The following is a 22,048-nucleotide window of genomic DNA, read 5'->3' on the forward strand; positions in this document are numbered from 1 at the left end:
ACAGGATGTAAACGGCTGATTACTTTATTTTTTAGACTTAAGTCCTTGAGCAAGACACGTATCCCTCTACTGCTCCCTTTAGCTGTGTCTATGGTGTATGAATGTAACATGATTGTAAGTAGCTTTGGATAAAACCGTCAGCTAAATGACATGTAGCCTAATGTAATGTAATAAAAAATACATCCAAAATTGACAAATAAATCAGAGCCCCAAGCTGGAGCAGACTACATCCACAGATGAAGAATCTGAGAAAACTAGTAGCCCAAAGTGGTTAATTTAAGATGATCTTGTCAAAAATATATTTCTAGTGTTAACTTTTTAAGAGTTGTATTGAAAAAAAAGTTTTGTTTGACGAAACGTAAACCTCCAGCTACCTCCAGCTTTAAAGAAGCAATCTAACATGTTGTTTGTTTTATGATATAATTTCCAAATCTAATTATTGTTGATTCAATATTTTCATATTTTTACCATCTAAAAGCCTTAACAATACAAACCACCATCGAAACTTCATTATTAAACTCAGTGTTTCAATTGAGCGTTTATTCCTCTGTAAATAAGTAAATATTAATTATTTTATCACTCATTACTTTTGTTTTCCCGATATAGTGACAAAGTGGGACCTCTTTCTTTTCCTCCCTCTTTGCTTCCGAAAACTGCTGCCCTGTTCAGTCCTGCAGGGACCTGGGGACTTTATTTTTAAGTCAGATATAAGAGCGACCAAGGCGCCCTCTGGTGTTGATTAAGACACACATTTCACTAACTTTACTAATTCTACTACTTCTCTACGACTGCTACTTCTTTTATATTGAGAATAATATTTTATCGAAAAAATTATCTAATTTACAAGAGTATAGGGCTGCTTGCATGCAGTTAGTTATGTAGTCTTATTGGAGACTGAAGCTCAAAATCTTTTGATCAGTGCATAGAGTACTGCTGGGATTTTAAACCAGGATATCTTATTTACCAGACCGGCACTTTGATCAAATAAGCCAAAGCACCACAAAGAAATGGTTCTTCTCAAATTATTAAACCTTCGATGGTCAATTTCCACAGCAATAAGAATGTTTTTCCAGGTCAAATACGAGACTCTTGATGAAGTTTTGTGTACTGACAGTACCCTAGTATGAGGCACTGCTGGGATTTGAAACCAGGATCTCCTGTTTACTAAAGAGGCACTTTAACCAATTAAGCACCAGCGCCTATATACAATTCCCTTTTCACACTATTTCACCAATTAAATAATAATAATTAAAAAGTTAAAAAAATGTAAAAAGTACTAAAAAGTCATAAAGAATATAAAGTTTTAAAAAATTATAAAAAAGTTAAAAAGTAATATAAAATTTAAAAAAGTATTAAAAACCATTTACAACTATGGGAATTTTAGAGATCAATCAACCTGAGCATGTCTTTGGGAGGAAGCTGGAGAGGGAACCCACGCTGCCAATGGGAGAACATGTAAACTCCACACAGAATGACCACCCTGACTGGGAATTGAACCCTCTTGCTGTGAGGCGACAGAACTAGCCACTCCACCACCGTGAAGCCACACCCATCTAACCTAAAAAACTAACCTCCATATAAAAAAGTTAAAGAGTAATGAAAAAGATAAAAAGTAGTAAAAAAGTAATGAAACGTTATAAAAAAGTTAAAACGTTATAAAAAAGTTATAAAGTAAAAAAAAAAATTTTAAAGTTAAAAAGTAACGAAAATGTAATAAAGTATTAAAAACCATTTGCATTGACATCTGAGGGAAATTTTGAGATCAATTAAACTGAGCATGTCTTTGGACTGTGGGAGCAAACCAAACCGGGAATTGAACCCACGGCCCTCTTGCTGTGAGGCGACAGTGGTAGCCACTACACCACCGTGAAGCACAAGTATAGAAATAATTCCTACATTTTGTTTACATCCATTGAATATGAATATATTCATTTGTGTAATTGATTTAATAAAAAAAAATAAAAAACGTAATTCATAGTACAAAAGTAATAAAAAAGTAAAAAAGTAATGAAAAAGTACAATAGTAATGAAAAAGTACAAAAGTAATAAATATTACAAAAGTAATGAAAAAGTACAAAAGTAATAAAAAGTACAAAAGTAATAAAGTAATAAAAAAGTACAAAAGTAATAAAAAGTACAAAAGTAATGAAAAAGTACAAAAATTATGAAACAAATAATTATGTAATAAAAAGTATTTAAAAAGTTTAAAAAATGTCAAAAGTACTAAAAAGTCATAAAGAATGTAAAGTTATAAAAAATTATGAAAAAGTTAAAAAGTAATATAAAATTTTAAAAAGTATTAAAAACCATTCACAACTATGGGAATTTTAGAGAACAATCAAACTGAGCATGTCTTTGGACTGTGGGAGGAAGCTGGAGAGGGAACCCACGCTGCCAAGGGGAGAACATGTAAACTCCACACAGAATGACCACCCCGACCGATAATTGAACCCACAGCCCTGTAGCTGTGAGGTGACATTGCTAGCCACAACACGACCATGAAGCCTGACCCATCTAACCTAAAAAACGAACCTCCATTTAAAAAAGTTAAATAGTAATGAAAAAGATAAAAAGTAGTAAAAAAGTAATTAAAAGTTATAAAAGTTACAAATCGTTAAAACGTTATAAAAAAGTTTTAAAAAGTTAAAACGTTATAAAAAAGTTATAAAGTTATTAAAAAAATTAAAAAGTTAAAAAGTAACGAAAATGTAATAAAGTATTAAAAACCATTTGCACTCACATCTATGGGAACTTTAGAGATCAGTTAACCTTAGAATGTCTTTGGACTGTGGGAGCCACCCCAATCGGGAATTGAACACACGGCCCTCTTGCTGTGAGGCGACAGACCTAGCCACTCCACCACCGTGAAGCACACCCATCTACTAAAAAACTAACCTCCATATATATGAGAGGAATGAAAAAGGTAAAAAGTAGTAAAAAGTAATGAAAAGTTATAAAAAAGAAAAACGTAAAAAACTAAAAATCGTAATTCATAGTACAAAAGTCATAAAAAAGTAAAAAAGTAATGAAAAAGTACAAATGTAATAAAAATTACAAAAGTAACAAAAAAGTACAAAAGTACCTAAAAAAGTACAAAAGTAATCAAAAGTACAAAAGTAATGAAAAAGTACAAAAGTAATAAATATTACAAAAGTAATGAAAAAGTACAAAAGTAATGAAAAAGTACAAAAGTATTAAATATTACAAAAGTAATGAAAAAGTACAAAAGTAATAGTGATAGCCCATGACCACCCGGTTCCAGGCATGTGCTTTTAGTCCCGGTAGCCCCCAGGAATCGTCCCGCTATAGGCGTTGGAATGCCCAAAATCGACGAAACTTTGAAACGCTGTAACTCCTCAGGGAAAGGTCCGATCGACACCAAACTTGGCACACATGTTCTTGGCGTCGACTCACCAGGTCAGATATTTTTTTGGTAAATTCGATTTACGAAACTTTGAAACGCTGTAACTCCTCAGGGAAAGGTCCGATCGACCCCAAACTTGGCACACATGTTCTGGGTGGGTAGCTGCGTCGTCAGATATGTTTTGGTAAATTCGATTTAACGGGCCCAGAGTTTCGGTTTCTTTTTCGCGTGATAGCCCATGACCACCCGGTTGCAGGCATGTGCTTTTGGTCCCGGTAGCCCCAGGAATCGTCCCGCTATAGGCGTTGGAATGCCCAAAATTGACGAAACTTTGAAACGCTGTAACTCCTCAGGGAAGAGTCCAATCGACTCCAAACTTGGCACACATGTTCTGGGTGGGTAGCTGCATCGACTCACCAGGTCAGATATCTTTTTGTAAATTCGATTTAAAGGTCCCAGAGTTTCTGTTTCTTTTTCGCGTGATAGCCCATGACCACCCGGTTCCAGGCATGTGCTTTTGGTCCCGGTAGCCCCAAGAATCGTCCCGCTATAGGCGTTGGAATGCCCAAAATCGACGAAACTTTGAAACGCTGTAACTCCTCAGGGAAGCGTCCGATCGATCCCAAACTTGGCACACATGTTCTGGGTGGGTTGCTGCATCGACTCATCTGCATGTCTTCGGACTGTGGGAGCCACCCCAACTGGGAATTGAACACACGGCTCTCTTGCTGTGAAGCGACAGAACTAGCCGCTCCACCACCGTGAAGCCACACCCATCTAACCTAAAAAACTAACCTCCATATACAAAAGTTAAAGAGTAATGAAAAAGATAAAAAGTAGTAAAAAAGTAATGAAAAGTTATTAAAAAGTTACATATAGTTAAAACGTTATAAAGTTATAAAAAAAGTAATAAAGTAATACAAAGAAGGGAACTAAGTTATACAGTTGCGAGGTTCATTCTTAACTAATATGAAAAACAAATACAGCTACTAACCAAGTAATTTAGTTGGTATGAGTCTGCATTAATCTTGCTGCATCTGGTCAGGTCACAGTCAGGAGCAAAGGCTGAAAGACGACAGAGGCGCGAGATCTGGCACACGTGCAAAGGGTAGTCACCAATTAACGATCAGGCATTTAGGGAGATGGTGAGAGAGGGGGGTGTTTTTAAATCCAATTCCAAATGCCCCATGTCCACATTAGTGGGAAGCAGCGTGTGGTGTAATTAACAGGAGGAGCAGGATAATATGTCAGGCTGTAATGTTCTGTATCTGTAAAATGATGCACAGCAACAACTGTTGGACACTGGTTAACATGCTGCTCCACAGAGTCTCTGGAGCAGCTTGTAAAGAGCGTCCGTCTATCAGACAGCTGACACGGTGCTGGGATGTGCGTGTGTCTGTGTGTGTAAGGCTCCAGTTTGACCCCAGGACACAGGGTGTATGATTTCTGAGTAAAGACAAAACGATGGTTAAAGGAACAGTATTGATTCAATGGCTCTCAAGTGGATCATCATTCATGACCAGCAATGATTTTCTGTCACAGGATGTCTCTCGCCTGCAAAGCTGTAGGCAATGTAACTAAGGGAAGTGCACAAACATTGCATTAAACTGCAATCTAAGGGAAATGGTGGTCTTAACAGCCCTGAACTAGATGTCCCAAATATAATAACCTGCTGAACATGCTAGATCCTGGCAAGACCGTTACACCTTTTGATCTAAAGAGGTAATTGTGCCTTTGTTTATTTGTCAAATGGAGGAGCGATGAGCAAATCTAGGGCCACACTGAGCAGTTTCTGTTTACAATTTCTATGCACTGGTACAGGAATAATGCTGGTTGTTTTGAACACACTAACCATTAGGGATGGGCATCGAGAACCGGTTCTGTTTTAGAACCGGTTCCCAGTGAACTGATTGTTTGGGATCGTCAGCCAAATTCTTTAACGGTTCTGCTAACGGTCCTCTGTGGCGTTGCACATGCGCACATTTTTTTCAGACTGCAGCAAACATGGCAACTAGCGTTCTAAAGTTTGGCTCTATATCACACGACAAAATGACAACTACGCCACTTGTAACGTGTGTAAAAAGTCTATTTCGTCGAAGGGAGGAAATACAACAAATATGAATAAGCATTTGAACACAGCATGGAATTAAATGACAGGAATGTCATGTGTTCGATGCAGCAGCAGCTCAGCTAACGTCGGCGCTTCATCTCTTTCTGTCCAAGGTAAACTCCTCAAAAGTGATCACAACCACTCACTGTGTGAAGCAGTTTGCTTTTATTGTGTGTAGTCGATCAAGTTATCTTCTGTCCCTTCGTTTGAAGCATACATTTTAGCTCCGGCATTGGTCTCCCATTATTGATCACTTCACGTTTGGATTGAAAGTCCAGTTTTGAGAAATGTTTGATCGTAACGGTGTTAATTATCGGAGGGCGTGTGTTATCAGCAAACGTTTGCGTTATCGTGTTAACCCATTATTAAACTGAGCATATCGATTTTTAATCCATTATTAAATTTAGCATATAGCTACGCTAGCTTAGCTATAGAATCTTCCATTGTCACCCTACATTGAGGCAGAGGTCGTGTTTGCCTCCCCTCTTAATCTGGCTTTATGTCAGCTCAGCAAATTCAGCGATTTTGTTAGTGCCATTTGTTTCATTGTGTAAACCAGCTTTCACTATATAAATAATCTCCATTGCCATCCAATTTATCTAATGACGTTCAGAGTCAGACCGGTTCAGAGGCTGGTAGTTTGTCTGGGTCACAGGCTACAGCACGTCTTGTACACCTCCTCATATCTTTGTGTTCATCCTCCACCCCATCTGAGAGAGTGTTCTCCACGGCTGGAGACACAATAAGTCCTGAGAGATCGCGTATCCTCCCGGAGAAAGCAGACATGCTTATTTTTCTGCACAAGAATTGTTGATGATCCATACAATTGATGGTTGCACACTTGGTATTTGCCACTGCTAGTTTCATTTTTGGCAGCTCAGTTCATATACCCTTTAAAAAAAGGAAGGAGCACTGTAATTTCTAGGAACATGTTTAAATTAAACAGAATACATTTTATTTAAGTTATGTAAGTTTTATTTTAAGTTCAAGAGGAATATGTATAAATGTTTTTGGTTTTTTTTTTTTTTTTACATGTGTATGTAATGTATACATACTGTATATGGTGTGTGCAGCATTATAGAAAATTATATAAAAGAAAATTAATGTAAATAAACCCGTTTGTGCTCTTTTTTTCACCCCTTGCCCAATAAGAATCGATAAAAGAATCGATAAGGAATCGAATCGATAAGCAGGAATCGATAAGGCATCGGAATCGTTAAAATCTTATCAATTCTCATCCCTACTAACCATACAGATAAAGGGCATATAAATGGAGTATCACAGTAATTAATATAATTGTGCTCTGTAAGTGTATTCCTCTAAATTGAGAGGGGCAGACTGGGACTAAAATCTAGGCCAGGGAGAAGTCTTTTATTCAATTCCCCTGAAGGTGCAAGACTACATGTTATTGGTAATAATTTAAATACCACATTTTTTTTGTAATATAAAATGTGATCTGATGACCTTCAAGACAGTTTAGAATGTCTCGCTGGCACATGCTTTCTCAGTTTTTATAAGCACGTCACCAAGGCCCTGAATAAAAACGAGACGGATGAGCCAAGTCCCTGAGTTGGCTGATCGATGGCCCTGCAAATGGATGTAACATGGGTGCCAATAGTTGCAGTGAGTTTCCCAATTTTTAAGAAAAGTACAAATTAATTCCCATTTAAGGAATAGAATTGGCTCTGTGTTTTGAGAAATGGATTAATATGAAGTCTTTATCAGAATGAGCCAGGCACATTCAACATGGAGAAGAAAGATGCAACTTCTTGTTAATGTCAAACGTGGCTTCCTGGACAGAGTCATCTTGCTGGCTCTGGTGACAGTCAAACTGCTTAACCATTTAGGGAATCCTTTTGTTCCACCTCAGCCTGATTTCTATGTAAGGAATAGGTTAACATGAAGTCTAGTGGAGTTCAAGCCCAGCACAGGGAATGAGGGAACATTAGAAATAACTTTATTGTCATATATAGTTGTCTGGATAGAGTCATCGGCTCCTGATGGCAGGTCAAGCAACAGATCCCTGCTCTCACAGATGAGCATCACACACAAAGTGAGATATTAACTTCCCAAAATGTTTGCCACTCTCTATACACTTAAAAAATGTCATTAGGCTTTTTTCAACATGCAGAACATTATACATGTCTTAATTATATGACAATAGTTTAAGTGTAAATAGTTATTTCAGTTTAATCCAGTGTCTGGACAATATAACATGAGTAACTGACAATGATAGTAAAGGGGGATGACTCACACTTTTTCACCCCCCTCATTTGTCAGTTGACATGTTTATCGTTGAGATGTAGACAGAAAAAAAGGAAGTTTTGTTGGGGTCAGGAAGCAACCAAAAGGATAACGTTAGATCAGATTCCTGCTGTCTACACTGATGAAAGTAATAACGAATAGAGGAAATTCTGTGAGTTTATACATACATCATTCAGTAGATAAAAATGTCTATCCTGATATCATTGCCAGTCCCGTGTGCTTCTTCATAGCAGGAGGCCATCCTTCTGCAAATTGATTTTTGCCCGCAGCATACCATGGTGCTATGGGGGAAAAAATATATCCAAGATTCAACACAAGCAAATGTGCATCCCATACTTGTTGACTTATTTAAATAATGTTCCAACACTATCCAACCTGTATTTTTAACTCTTCTTTCTTTTCATTGAGCCAGTTACAAATAAATATTACAAAAATATTAACCATCAAGTACTGAGAGTAAGGCTTTGTTCTTAATTCGCACTGATGAAGTGTTGCATTCAAATGCATTACATGAAACAAAACCTGCGATTGCTAGTCTAATTGACGATCTTGTTTTTCGAGTTTTATTTCGACCATAATAAATTATTAGAATAATACACTTTTCTTTTTCTTTTTATAAAAATGATATTAAATGTTGACACTAACAAGACAACATATACATTTGTAAAAATGTTCAATGTCATTCGAAATGTTTGTGAAGTGTACATGGCTTGTGAGTAAGTGCACAATACAACCTGGAGGAGAAATGGTGATGTGTAAACACTCACTTAGAAACAGCCCATTAGAGCCAAACAATGAGACGCCAAGCTGCATGTTCACAGCAAAATATGTCTTTGAAAATGTTGGTTGTTCAGGAAATGAAGGTACAGAGAGAGAGAGAAAAGTCCACACCTGCACTTACTGACACTTCACCCCCATGGGCCTGAGCTCAGAGAATAATGTAGACTATGTCAAGGACCCTGATAATGACAAAATGTCCAAGCTGTAGACAACAGCCTCAAAGAAGATTTGCATAAGATGTGACAATCTTTAAAAAACGGTTTATATTCCAAACACAAACATATTGGCCAAATCAGAAGAAGCATGGCTAAGATAAATGAAAAGCAATACGACTGAGTGTGGACTGAGGTTGATCATACAAAAGTTTGGCTGCTTTTCCTACTTTACGCTAAATGGTTAGCAGCTTGTTAAAAGGTGTATGAGAGTCATAATCACAATGTGAATGACCTTTGTAACCCACTGCTGTGTGAATTATTTTAGAGCTGTTATATGCATTCATGGAAGTATAATTATGTACTCTTCGCCATCCACACACATTGGAGCATATTGTATCTTCTTAGTACTCCACTACATTTGTAAAGACATTTGAGAGCTACTATTTTAGAAAAATAACAGTGATAGAGTGAAAACATCTTGTTGTGAGCCCTTATGCCCAGGACAAATGTATCACATAATGATTATTATATTGCTTGTATAGATTTTTTTTATTTCTAATGCAGAATATCCAATTTACATTTGTATATTCCTTAAATAAGTACAAAGAAATGAAACAGACAGCATCACTATTTCCTGAATTTAATGACACTTACCAGCTGTTTCAAATTATTTAAAATGCAAAAAATGTGTGTGTATAATTCATAAACACCATAATACAAAACATGATTGTGTTGTTCACAATTATAATGTCAATAGTGTAAATAGGATACAAAGCCACAGTTTGATGCTCTGTAACAGTTTAGCTCCACACCTTCCTTTTTGTATTAGTTGTTTTCATCCTGTCACTAACTATCATGTCATTCCAGATCCTGCTTCCCATCTCGTCAATCCAACTCCCTTCACCTGCCTCTGATCACTCCCTCGTTAGTCCCTCATTACCTTCACCTGGTCTTCATGCCCATCTCACCTGGCTGTTACCCCAGGGTGTCCGCGGGTCCTTAAAAAGTCTTAAATTGCTTTTCCTAAAAATAAGGCCTTAAAAAGTCTTAAATTGTCTTAAATTCAGATTGGATTGGTCTTAAATTTTTGGGTGTCATGTCAGGGGTTTTCCTGGTCAAAAATGGGGTCTTGGCTCCCAAAAAAAATATGGCTGCGCGCGCGCATCTCTATCTATTGCAGGCGAGGCTGTGAGTGATCAGCAGCAGTCCCGCTCGGTCACATTCGCGCGCCACCAGTTTGCAGATAAGAATCGAACAGAGAACACGTTTCCAAATATAAGTCCCCTATAACAACACCAAACACCCCCCCGCAAACGCGACAAGCGCGCGCGCGCGCGCCAGCGCGCCGCGCGTGATGCGCGCGCGCGCATGCGGCACACCATCACGACACCGTTCTACCCCCATAACTACACGGTGAAACGCAAAAACATAGAAAACATGGCGGGATGCAAGTTCAACAAAACAAAAAAACGAAAGGTGTCTGTGTGTGAAATGTGTGTGAAATGTTTTCTGCTGGCGGCTTATGTCGCGAGACTTTCAGCGATGGAACAGAGCACAGAGAGAGAGAGAGACGCTGCGAGCTGCGAGCGCGCTGCGCTGCTGCTGCTGCTCCGCCTGCCTGCTCGCTCCTCTCCTGCTCTTGCCGCCTGCGCCGCTCCCTGCTCGCCCTCTCCTCCCCTTCCGCGCTCCGCCAGCTCTGCTGCTGCTGCTAGCTCCGCTCCTGCGCCGCTAGCCTCTGCTGCTCTGCTGCTCTGCTGCTGCTCGCCACGTCACAACACTCCGCCGCTCGGTCACAGGTCAACTACAACGGAAATCCAACAAAAGAAATCATCACCGACGAAGACCAACGCTGCAGTCAGCCTCTTCTCCATTCCACGACTGACCAACCCAGCTCTGGCAGAGACACTTCATGTGCTACATGGCATGACCAGGAGGGCCAGGTCCAGTCAGATCCTCAGAGGACTCAGGGCCAGGGACCACATGGGCCTTCAGCAGCACAGCAAAGTAAGTCTATATATATAGTAAGTCTATCCTAAATATATATATGTATGTTATGTTCATATAGTATGGTTTACTATGTGTCAAGTTAATAACAGCTGTAACACTAAACACATTAATTAAAGACTAATAAAAATAGAATTACTAGTAGTAAGTAGAGTAAGTATAGTGGTCAATATAGTCAGTTTAGTCACTAAGAGATGGAGATGGCTCAAGAGATGGTTCAAATTTTTAGCTTTAGTATTCATTCCTATTTAGTTTTTGACATTAATTGGTGTCATGAGAGTATGGAGAGATGTGGTGACTGTTGGTTGGCTTTTGTTTTTTTTTTTTCTTTTTTTCTTTTTTTTTTTTTTTCAAAAGTTTGGTTTTTATTTTATGGAAGTTTTTTGATTTTCCTAGTTTTATAAACAATCAGTTCAGCAAACATCCATCCTGTGCACAAACATCCATCAACATCACACACATCACACACACACACACACACACACACACACACCACACACACACACATATTACACACACACACAAATGTTAAAAAAATTATTATTTATTTTTTTTGTTAAATGTTATTTATTTATTTTATTTTTTTGTTTTCAAATATTTTTTAAATATATTTTTTTTTTATATTAATGTTTTTTGTATTTTATTTTATAACAGTAAAATTTAAAATGTATTAATTAATATAATTTATATAATTCTTAATATGTATTTTTTTTATTAATTTGCAATACTTATTACATTTGTTTTATTTTTTTTTACTGTATTTATTTATGATTTATTTAATTAGAATAATGTATTTAAATTTCTTAAATTAAATTTAAATGGTTTTTATCTTAAATCTTAAAAAGTCTTAAATTTTTAGCACCCATTCCCTAATTAGTCCCTGTTTACTTAGGTTCCCTCACTTGCACTTGTCCTCTGCCAGATTGTCTTGTGTTTCTCAGACTAAGCCCTTGAGCGTTCCACTGTGTGTTTGTTTATTCAGTCTGTTCCGTTCCTGACAATACTACCCTAAATGAACTTTATCAGCATTATCTGTCTCCTGAGTCGTGCATTTGGGTCCACCCTAATCCCGTCGTGACATGCTCTTATAACTGCATTTTAACAAGCCAGAAAATAAACTGCAGGCTGTCTGCCCAATATAAAAATGTAATAAATAGATTTGTTTCAACATGTTTTAATGTATGAACAAAGTATCACCAAAAGCTTGATCATTATAATTTAAGAGTTTTTACATAGGAATGTTTCTGACCCAAGTCTTGTGATCCACTGTAAATCTCTATTAGTGATTTCAACTGCATTTATTTTCAATGTATCTCATTGTTTTGTATCTTAAAACAAATCCATCTACACATTACACATGGTCCACTTTGTTCACAGCGTATAAAGGGGAGTGCCAACAATAAAACCAATACTTGGTGGGACATAAGTATGTGTCAATTGTCATCTCTCTAGCCCTCCCTTGTTCTCCTCCGTCTCCTTCTCCTCCTTCAGCTTGTCCTCTTGTATCGCTCTGCATGTGTGTCCTCGGCTCGACCTCCCTCTGTGAGTGGGTATTTTCTGTCCCAGCTATGAGAATCCTTTGCTTGAGCTTCGCCTCTTGAGAGAGTGGAGTTGAGAGATGCTGTGTTTCCATGCTGATTGTCAACCAATAAAAAAACAAAATCAGCGTGAGGTGACAACAGGTGTGTTCCTAGATTCAGCCGGCTCATTCAACCTCCAGGCGGACTGTTTACTTCCATTTAACCAAAGCTTGAAATGTGATTAGTCAATACGACTGTGACTTCAGATGGATACCAGAACACCTCAGATGTCAACACATTTACCTGTTGCCTTCAGAATCTACGTGTGAACACATTATTTGGTTTTAGAGATTAAGGTTGCAGGAGGTCCTCAATGTCATTTTACTATGTTTGTGTATAACTCAGTATCTACTGCATGTCTCTCTGGATCCCTCCTCAGTTGCTCTACCTGAAGTTTCTTCCACTTTTCCACTTATTCAAATCTTTATAAAAAGAGAATCAAAATACGGAGGGTAACACATACTAGTTTATACTCTACCCCACGACCTGTAACACCACCCTGAAACATGTTGATCAGTACTATCTGCACCTCCCTCTTCTTCACTCCTCTTTCAAACCCCCTTTAGTCTCGTTGGTGGTGAACTGCCTCTGGTCTCTTAGATATAGATATACTACTTACTGTCTTTTGATATGAAGAAAAGTTCCCTCTTAAATTCTAATGAATTTATCGTCAGATTTTTATAAATATAGTCCAGTCAGTGCACATATCAAATCTATAAAGAAACCCTTGCATGTTGATATGAGAAAATGACACTAACAGCTGTTGATGTTTAATTTATAATGACATTTTGCAACATTTTGTATTATCTCTCAGGAAAGAAAATAATTAACTGACAATGTTAATCTAAGGACCCAGGAATCCCAGGTACCTCTCAAACATTTATGCTGAAAGGATTTTACAGAGTCTGAGTGGGTAAAAGTACACAGTGTTTGATATGACAGAAAGCATTTTTAACGCATTTGAAGACTTACAACTGATAATGAGCGAGTGCATGGATTTTAAAGGCAACTCTTATACTGGAACATGCAAATAAAAGTATAGCTCAATAAAAAAAAACAGCTTTACTTTCAGTTGTTTCATTGTTTATTACAGTAAATACATATAAAGTTGAAATTGAAATACAAAAGCAATGTTTTTTTTTGCAACATTTATTAAATGGTTATTTGACCATTTAATTAAAAAAATGGAAACACATAATTTTAAAGATTAACCCCTGGTACTTATGTATCATCTTAGATCAGCAAGTTTTCATTCCCAGGACGTCAAACCAATGCATGACCATGCTTTGTCACGCACCTCGACATCCGTGGCACACGGCACCCTTCAGCGTTTGTATCAACGCTTCAAGCGTTCAATTAACGACCATGTCAACCCATCGGCGACATTTTTAGACACTCAGAGATAATGCTCTGGATGTGTGATTTTGGTCAAACAAACACAGACCGATATTTGAGATCAGTGTTGAGTTAATATTACATTTGTAATATCTGTGAAATGTTTTATGTATTTATGTTACATGTTTGAATTTTACTTAGTGTACATCCTTATTGTATGCCCAATCATGATGGTTTTCTTAAACCTTACTGTTTTTTGTTGCTTCAGTAAGTGTTTTTTGTTGTCGTTTCTGGTTTCCTGCGACTGTGCACTGTTTCCCTGTGCAATAGAAATTGTCGCCAAGGGGTCTGACAAAGCGTAAGTGTGTGACACGTTGGGGTGACAAAATGTTGGTAATGGCAGTAGTCGCTGTTTTACAAGTCTTACATGTATTATACACATTCTACAACATTTTAAAATACCACAGTGTATAGTCACAGTGTGCACAACAATTGCATTCCCATAATACATCAAATAATCTGCTGGCTAAAAAGGGATGAGCCATGTTGACTTATTAATCAGTGTACTCTGGTGTCGGGGTTTGACCTTTCTAAAATGTGATCTGAACACAAGAGAAATGGTCCATGTTAAAAGCATCACTGTTAACCATGTAATTTCTTTATATCAACAACTCACCAACAAATGACTGCTATGTTAAAGACTTTCGTCTCTTCAGCTCAAGTGAATGCATTCAATCTCCTCTGTTACAGGCATGGAGGAGGTCCTAATATCCATCTCATCCACAGTCTTGCTGGGGGCATACGTTGACCTCCAGCGCATCAGTACAATCTTCTTCAGGTACTTCACCGTGTTGTTCTTGACACTGACAAAACAGAAGGTATTGATGATGCTGTTGCTCATGGCAATGCATTCGATGATGTAGAAGGCCACCAGTGAGTTCTTCTGGCGGGAGATGAGCGTTGGGTGGAAATCTCGTAGGATGGTGAAGCCGTAGTACGGCGCCCAGCACAGGATGTACGCCGTCAAAATCCCGATCAGGACCATCACTGTCTTGCGGCGACAACGCAAGCGCTTTCTAATCTGCTCCGTCTGGAAACCGGGGACATTCTTGAACCAGAGCTCGCGGGAAATTCGGGTGTAACACAGTGCCATGACGATCACAGGCCCAACAAACTCAACAGCAAAGATGAAAAGGAAGTATGACCGGTAGTAGACCTGGTGGTCAACAGGCCAGATCTGGGCACAGAAGACTTTGTGTGTGATTGGGTTGGTGCCGCTATGAGGGTACATGGTCTCAGAGGAAAAGTAGGCAGAGGGAATTGATATCACAATGGGAACAATCCAGACCCCTGTAATCAGACAGTAGGCAGTTTGGTAGTTCATGCGAGGCCTCAGAGGATGGACTATCGCCATGTACCTGGAAGAACAAAGACATATTGTAGCATTGAAGAGGCAGGAAATAACCAAACACAACAAAGCAATCAAACAGCCCTTTTGAGCAGTCTGAGTGCTGTGCAAATTTAATAGATTCGACAAATGACTCCCAGTCACTAGTAGGAGATTGAAGTTCAATATGAGGCACTCCATTATTCAGTGAAACGGATTTCTCATACTAATAGAAGTGTAATTTCTGCTACTTACATTTCCCTCTCTTTATCTATATGTAAAGCAATAATTAAATGCATAAAAATAACAACAGTTTCATGCTTTAAAAAAATACACAGTGTTACTATTGATAGATCAATCGTTTCAATGTGGATACCCTTGTATCATATGTATAGGTCAAACAAGTCACATTTATATATTTACTTAATACATCAAGTTGAACATTTTCATAATATTCTGTGCAAGATATTTAGAATATTAAAAAAAACATTTGACAGTGTAAAATTTGTTTGGAATTCAAAATCTGAAGTGAAATAATTCGTTAATTTTGGTAAACGTGTTTTTGAGGGTGAAGTCAATAAAACACCTATCAATGACTTCAACACTGTTTAATTTGCATGCTGTATCTCTTTTTTTTTAACCTGCACTAATATAGAAATCTGAAAACGGCTATTTTGAAGACTCACTCTCTCTGTTTCTCTGTGTATTGATCATCTTACACCACAACTTGTTCACACCTGCTTCACACACACTCCACTTATGTTGAAAAAGTACTCGGTACTAAATGGTAATCAGCAACATCATTGCACAGCATCCTCTTGATTAGATTTCCATTAATATAATGTAGGGCTGTCAGCGTTAACGCGTTAATATATGCGATTAATTTGGCCGCGTTAACGCACTAAAATATTTTAACGCAATTTTTATTTTTTATTTTTTATTTTTAACCGCGGCAGTACGGTTTGACACTGTTTCCGTTTTTAAAACAATCATTTCTCCACGAAAATAAGGAGCAGAAATCAGTTTAACTCGTGGATGAATCAGTCGGGTTTCCTCCTGCTCCTCCTTCCTCCCGTCTCCCCCTCTGACACACAGAGGAACGAAGGGGCGACGTGTCGGGTGACGCGGCGCGGAAAGAACTCGACACACGAAACCTTCAACGTGATTGGTCAATCCGTTTGTCTTTCAACATTTCGGGGGGAAAAACAATGAACACTCAGTAAATCACAAAGGACCTCCCACCTCACAGGTAAGGCTCATTTAGCAGCCTGTCAGTCAGAGAACCAGAGAACACAGCGCGAGGACAATGAGGCTCATTTCAGAGCTGAGATTGTTCTGGAATGTTTGATGTATAACACGTGGGGGTGTGTCACATGCAAAAGACTTTAAACGGTGAATTTAATTTATTTTGTAAAATGTATAAAATGCCCCCAGCCTCCAGAGGGTTAACGTGACATATTTGAATGTCAGTCAGTTACCAAGGCCACTGGTTCTGCTGCTGTTCAATGTTAAAGATGACAGGACCAATGGGGTCTCAATATACCTCATTTTTTTTTACTAATCTGATGTTTCACTGAAGAAACAATTTATCATCCACGATATTAAATACCTCGCTGGCACTGTATATGTAGGAGCCTCTTTGAAAACACAGCTCTGTGTGAAGTTTTGTCTTTAAAAAAAGAAAAGAAACACTTTTAACCCTTGTGTTGCCTTCGGGTCATTTTGACCCGATTAAATATTTAACCCTCCCCCGCCTTTGGGTCATTTTGACCCGATTCAATGTTTCACCCTCCTGTTACCTTTATATTTACTAACATATTTTACCCTTTGGGTTCAATTTGACGCCAGCAATTAAAACCTCCAGAAAATTATTAGAATTAATATTGTTTTCCAAGTTTAAGTGTGAGGCACTTTATGTTTGTTTGTTGACTACCGAAAGAACACCGACATTAAACATTGAATGGGGTCAAATTAACCCGAAGGCGGCAGGAGGGTGTAATATTGATTCGGGTCAAAATGACCCGAAGGCAACATAAGGGTTAAACGGTGAATTTTTGTTTGTTTGTAAAATGTATAAAATGAGCCCAGCCTCCAGAGGGTTAACGTGACATATTTGAATGTCAGTCAGTTATCAAGGCCACTGGTTCTGCTGTGTTCAATGTTAAAGATGACAGGACCAATGGGGTCTCAATATACTTTTTTTTTTTTACTAATCTGATGTTTCACTGAAGAAACAATTTATCATCCACGATATTAAATACCTCGCTGGCACTGTATATGTAGGAGCCTCTTTGAAAACACAGCTCTGTGTGAAGTTTTGTCTTTAAAAAGAATGAACTTTTAACTTTTAATTGCGATTAATCGCGATTAATTAATCGCAATTTCAAAATGTGCGATTAATTAGTTACTTTTTTTTAATCGATTGACAGCTCTAATATAATGTCATGATAATGGGAAATCTTCAGTTAGATCTTAAATAAAAACTAGAAAATATTTGAGTCGTTAATTTAGTGACGAAGCAAGAACTGATTTTAAAAATATTTATTTTGTAATACTCACTGTCTTATTCATTAATGTGTTTTGTTGCAGCATATACTCTTAAGCTACTTTAGAATGAATCCAAAATTGTAAATATGCTGCCTCTGTGCCTCAGCCTCGTTATAGTTTAGTTAGTGAATCTTAATGCAAACTTCATCAACATTTTCATTGCAGCACGCAGGTTTTGTAGCAGCAAGCACGACCATAGCGTAACCCCAAAAGCCCCCTTGAATACAAAAATATGAAAGCGGCATGATTGCTGTTTTACAAGTATTTTTAGATGCAATTTGTTAACGCCACTTCAGGCCATATCAATTTATGTTGGCAAAGGGAAAACACGGTGTTGCTGATTTCATAAAAAAGGGCTTTGTTGCATGGCGTGTCCATTAAGCTGTGACAGTGAGCCAGCATGCACAATACCAGGACCCTGACATTGAAGCAGCTAAATGAAGTCCAGCCATAATTAATTTCATCATTTACACCTGTGCTTTATATACAGTTTCATGTCGGATGTCTTGTGTGAAAAAGGTCTCATGAAATGTTGTTCTGAAAAGAATATTGCAGGATAAAAACATGAAAGCGTTATAAATTCAATCCTCTATAGACTATGCTGGAAGGTTGAAGTATTGGCTTTCTTAATTGAGCCAATAACCCAAAGAAATATAAAAGAAAGAACACACTCACCTGTCAACTGCAATGGCCAGCAATGCGTTCGTGGACACATAAAGTGACACCGTCCGGAGATAGTTGACAGAGGCACACAGCACTAATCCGTGACCCCAGGAAAGCTGCTTCACCACATAGTAGTCCAACAGGAACGGGCAGCACACCACCGCCACAATAAAGTCTGAGATGGCCAGGTTGGCGATGAGCAGGTTGGTGAGGTTGCGGAGCTTTTTGTAGCGCGTCAGTGTGGCAATGAATATGAAGTTTCCAAACCCACAGACAAGCATGATGCAGACAAGCACCATGCCGATAACAATGGTGGCCACGAAGAAGGCCTGGCCCTGCGTCGTGTCTGGGATCTCATCAGGAGAGATACCATAGTCCAAATCATAGCTGCCCATGTAATGATCCAACTTGCCTGCTGGGAGACTCTCCAGCACCTCTGTATCGCTGGTGTTGGAGTCTTCCATGTCTTAGCACACGCTCTTATCTTGGTTTAGAAAGACTTGTATTTGATCGCAGTTTGATTCAACAAATTAAGTGCAAATTGATACTTTTTGGTTCGTGAGGCCAATGATTCCTTGAAACCAGCTTAACTATCACATACCATGTTTGTTGAACATTTGAACAGGCTTTTTCTTTGGAAATAGAAGTACATCTTCACCTGAAAAGGAAGGTTCCCATCTCAGTATTAATAATGCAGAGTCAGGATGCACAGAGACAAGATATGAAAAAAAAAAAAAAAACATGATCTCAGTGCTTCAGGCTTACTAAGCATGCTGGCACGTTGTCTATATTTTTGGATGAAAAATGTAAGTAGTTGAGGTCTTACAAAGACCTCGATGTAATTTATTAGTACCGTGTCACTTTACAGCAAGCTAACATCAGACTAGGCTCAGCGTGATGACGGGGCATTAGGTTTGGAATAAGTGGTCACTTAATCCCCCGGCAAGCATATGAGGTAAAGCAAACATAATTACAAATAAAACATGGAACTAGATTATACTAGATTTGTGTTCAGACAGTAGAACAGGGCAATTAAGTGCACACTCCTATCATATATGAGAGGTAGACAGAGAGATGATTATGTTCTCAAAAGATCCCACCCATGATCCCAAATAATTTGGTTTTACAATCATGGTTTAGGTAATTACATATGGAGATAATATATTTTGAAAGCAACGGCATGCAAAAGAAGCATACAATATACCAATATATGCATATCTAGAAGCAGGCAAGTGCACAGACATTTTGGGGGGCAGGTGCTCAACCCAAGAAAAAGGGCACCGAATGCCCAAAAAAAATTCTGACCCGAGTTGAAGCATAAGCAGCAATACACTGATGATGCTGTCCTCGACCTGCGTTTCCTCTGGCAGCATCAGACCGCTAGCTTACATTTTCTTTATGAATAAAGATGAATTATTATATAGTAACAACATTACAAGCGTTCTGATTGGCTAATGGGTCGTCATGCCAGCCACGTATTGCCCTCCTCGCTGGTCTGATACGGATCCGTTTTGCCCTTTTACGTCATTTTCAAAATGAGCGATATTGATAGACATCAACAGCCAAGAGCAGTGGTCCTCAAACTAAGGCCCGCGGGCCGGATACGGCCCGCCTCCACATTTGGCCTGGCCCTCTGAACAATACCAGAGAGGCCTTAGGATTTTTTTTTTCAGTCTGTCCACGCAAATCCTAGACTTGCCCCTGTTAAATAGAACGGAATAAGAATGTTCTCTCTCTTCTCTTTCTCTCTCCTCTCTCCCTCTCTCTATTCTCTAAACATAACTTTGAAATCACGGATTTCGTGAGTTTTTGTTTGTTTATTTTTTTCGAAAACGTCGGACCAGTTGTGACGTCATGTTTTCAGCAGCGCTAATGTAGTGGTCGATTTATCACAAAACAACGTCAGGGAACAAACACCGTCATGACCTGTGTGTCTGATTCTGCGCGTCAGAGAAGGAGGTGCACCCGTTTGGTGGCGCGAGGAGCACTGCGCGAGCACCAAGTGGAGGAGGAGGAGGAAGGGGCGCGGCAGGGGGAGGGGGGGGCTCGTGAGCTCCGCGGAGCATGTCGGGGCGAAATTCTCACAATAACTCAAATAAATGCCCCGTCGGATATCAAAACACATTTGGGGGGACTTGATGACAGAGAGAGTAACTTTTATTCTTAAATACTGATGAATGAAAAAAGTGTCTCCAGCAAAAAGGGCACTTTACTCATCCAGGGCAAAAGGGCTGGTGCTTGAGCACCACTAGGGCTCTATCTGTGCACGTGCCTGTGACTAGAAGAACAATTTACTTTTATTCAAGGATCTGGGGTAGTTTATAAAAGCAAACGTGTCTCTAAGCAACAGAGGGTCCCAATGAGGGAGCATGAAGCTGTTATAGAGATCATCCTGGAGGGAGATCACAGCCTGTGCATATAAATCAAAAGAGTAAAAGAAAAAAACACTCAAATAGACTTGAATGCGAGAGACTCTATCTCTTTTTTTACAGTAAGACATATGTACATATGTATCTCTCTAATAAGTTTGCAGGGATACAACTCAGTTAATTAAAACATCTTAAAAGACACTTACCAGCCAACGTTGTAAGAAGGTCGCGCGACTTCTCCCGATCATTAAAACGAGTGTATCAGGTGTGACGGTTGTATAACTGGAGCAGACAGAGGGTCACTCTCCATCAGCCTCTGCGCACATCCAAGAAGAGAAGAGGGAGGTGTAAAGTCACGTCTGTCACTCTTCAGCCTCACAGGAAAAAGAAACGACGACAGGCGGAGGAAGCACGACCTGGTGCTGACGGGAGGTGCGAGAGAGGCAGGTGCGTGTGTGCGCGCGAGCATATACCTGCGAAGCGTTCACGGGATCTATAAACAGTTTAAAGATCAACCGGCTAAATGTAGGAGCATAAGAGCGTTGTTGTAGGAAACATGAGATGGTTTTCACTTTAATTGCTGCAAACCTTTCAAGATTGATGGATGGAAGGAGGGAGCGATGTCTTACAAATCTTCTTGTAATTTATGTTCAAATTAAGTTTATAAAACGTGTTTAAAACAGCAATAACTTATTGGTTTGAAACAATCTGTTGTATTAACTGCTTTAATATCGTGAATCAGCGTACAGTCACTCTCCACTTCCAGGAGAGATGGAGCCACTCGCGTCCATATGGCCACCTGGTGGATGCGAGTATAACTGCAGGCCCTTTTCCATTGGAAAGACATCGTGTGCATATGGCCCTGGGGTTGTGATCTGCTCCAACATGAAATGGGTTCTTCCTGCCGATCATGAACATAGAGCCAGCTAATTTGCTGACAAACAAACCAACAAACAAGCCGAACTGAAAACAGAGCCTCCGTGTCAGTCATGGTTTGGGGTGCTGAGAGAAATTCAGTCTCTATAAAGATGTCCAATTAAATGTCACATTTATGGTTTTTGCATTCATTTAAATGGTAAGGGTCATTTATATGGACTATTTATAAACACCTTTGACACTCATTTTGCCAACGTTTTATTTTACAAACGGCAAACTTGAACACCAACATGTATGTCGAAGCAGCAACAAACCAGAACTATTGAATGATAACTGCAAGGAGGGGAAGAGGCTGTGTGGTGGTGTATGGCCAGGTTATTATAAAATATAATAATGCAGTCTGTGTAGCCAATATCTCAAACACATCACTGATGAACTGAGGTTTATACAAAGTTACAATCATACTATATGATGGTTTATATACATATTATTCATTATTATTATTAAATATAGTAATCAAACATGAGAATAAATCTGTCCGTCTGTTTGGAGCTGAGAGCATCAGAGCAGGTGTGTCAGAGCTGGCTGGTGGGTGAAATTACTTGGGACAAGG

The 22,048-nt window shown here is 38.8% G+C and overlaps 1 protein-coding gene across 1 annotated transcript; it reads right to left on the reverse strand.

Annotated features, from left to right (window-relative positions):
- Nucleotides 1–14,305: 14,305 nt before the first annotated feature.
- Nucleotides 14,306–18,654, reverse strand: prokr1b (prokineticin receptor 1b). The gene is made up of 2 exons (XM_056436233.1): nucleotides 18,203–18,654; nucleotides 14,306–15,011 (listed from the first exon to the last, which is right to left on the reverse strand). Exons 1-2 carry the CDS (start codon nucleotides 18,652–18,654, stop codon nucleotides 14,306–14,308), a joined length of 1,158 nt encoding a protein of 385 aa, XP_056292208.1.
- Between the last annotated feature and the right edge of the window lie 3,394 nt (nucleotides 18,655–22,048).

This window comes from Pseudoliparis swirei, chromosome 17 (genome assembly GCF_029220125.1).
Source record: "Pseudoliparis swirei isolate HS2019 ecotype Mariana Trench chromosome 17, NWPU_hadal_v1, whole genome shotgun sequence".
Taxonomy (NCBI): Eukaryota; Metazoa; Chordata; class Actinopteri; order Perciformes; family Liparidae; genus Pseudoliparis; species Pseudoliparis swirei.

What these genes read in the sequence shown, in the direction of transcription:
- prokr1b (XM_056436233.1), bottom strand. Translation starts at nt 18,654, where the DNA reads ATGGAAGACTCCAACACCAGCGATACAGAGGTGCTGGAGAGTCTCCCA. An exon ending in CTGGCCATTGCAGTTGACAG is followed by an intron (nt 15,012 to 18,202) that starts GTGAGTGTGTTC and finishes TTGTTCTTCCAG; the next exon opens with GTACATGGCGATAGTCCATC.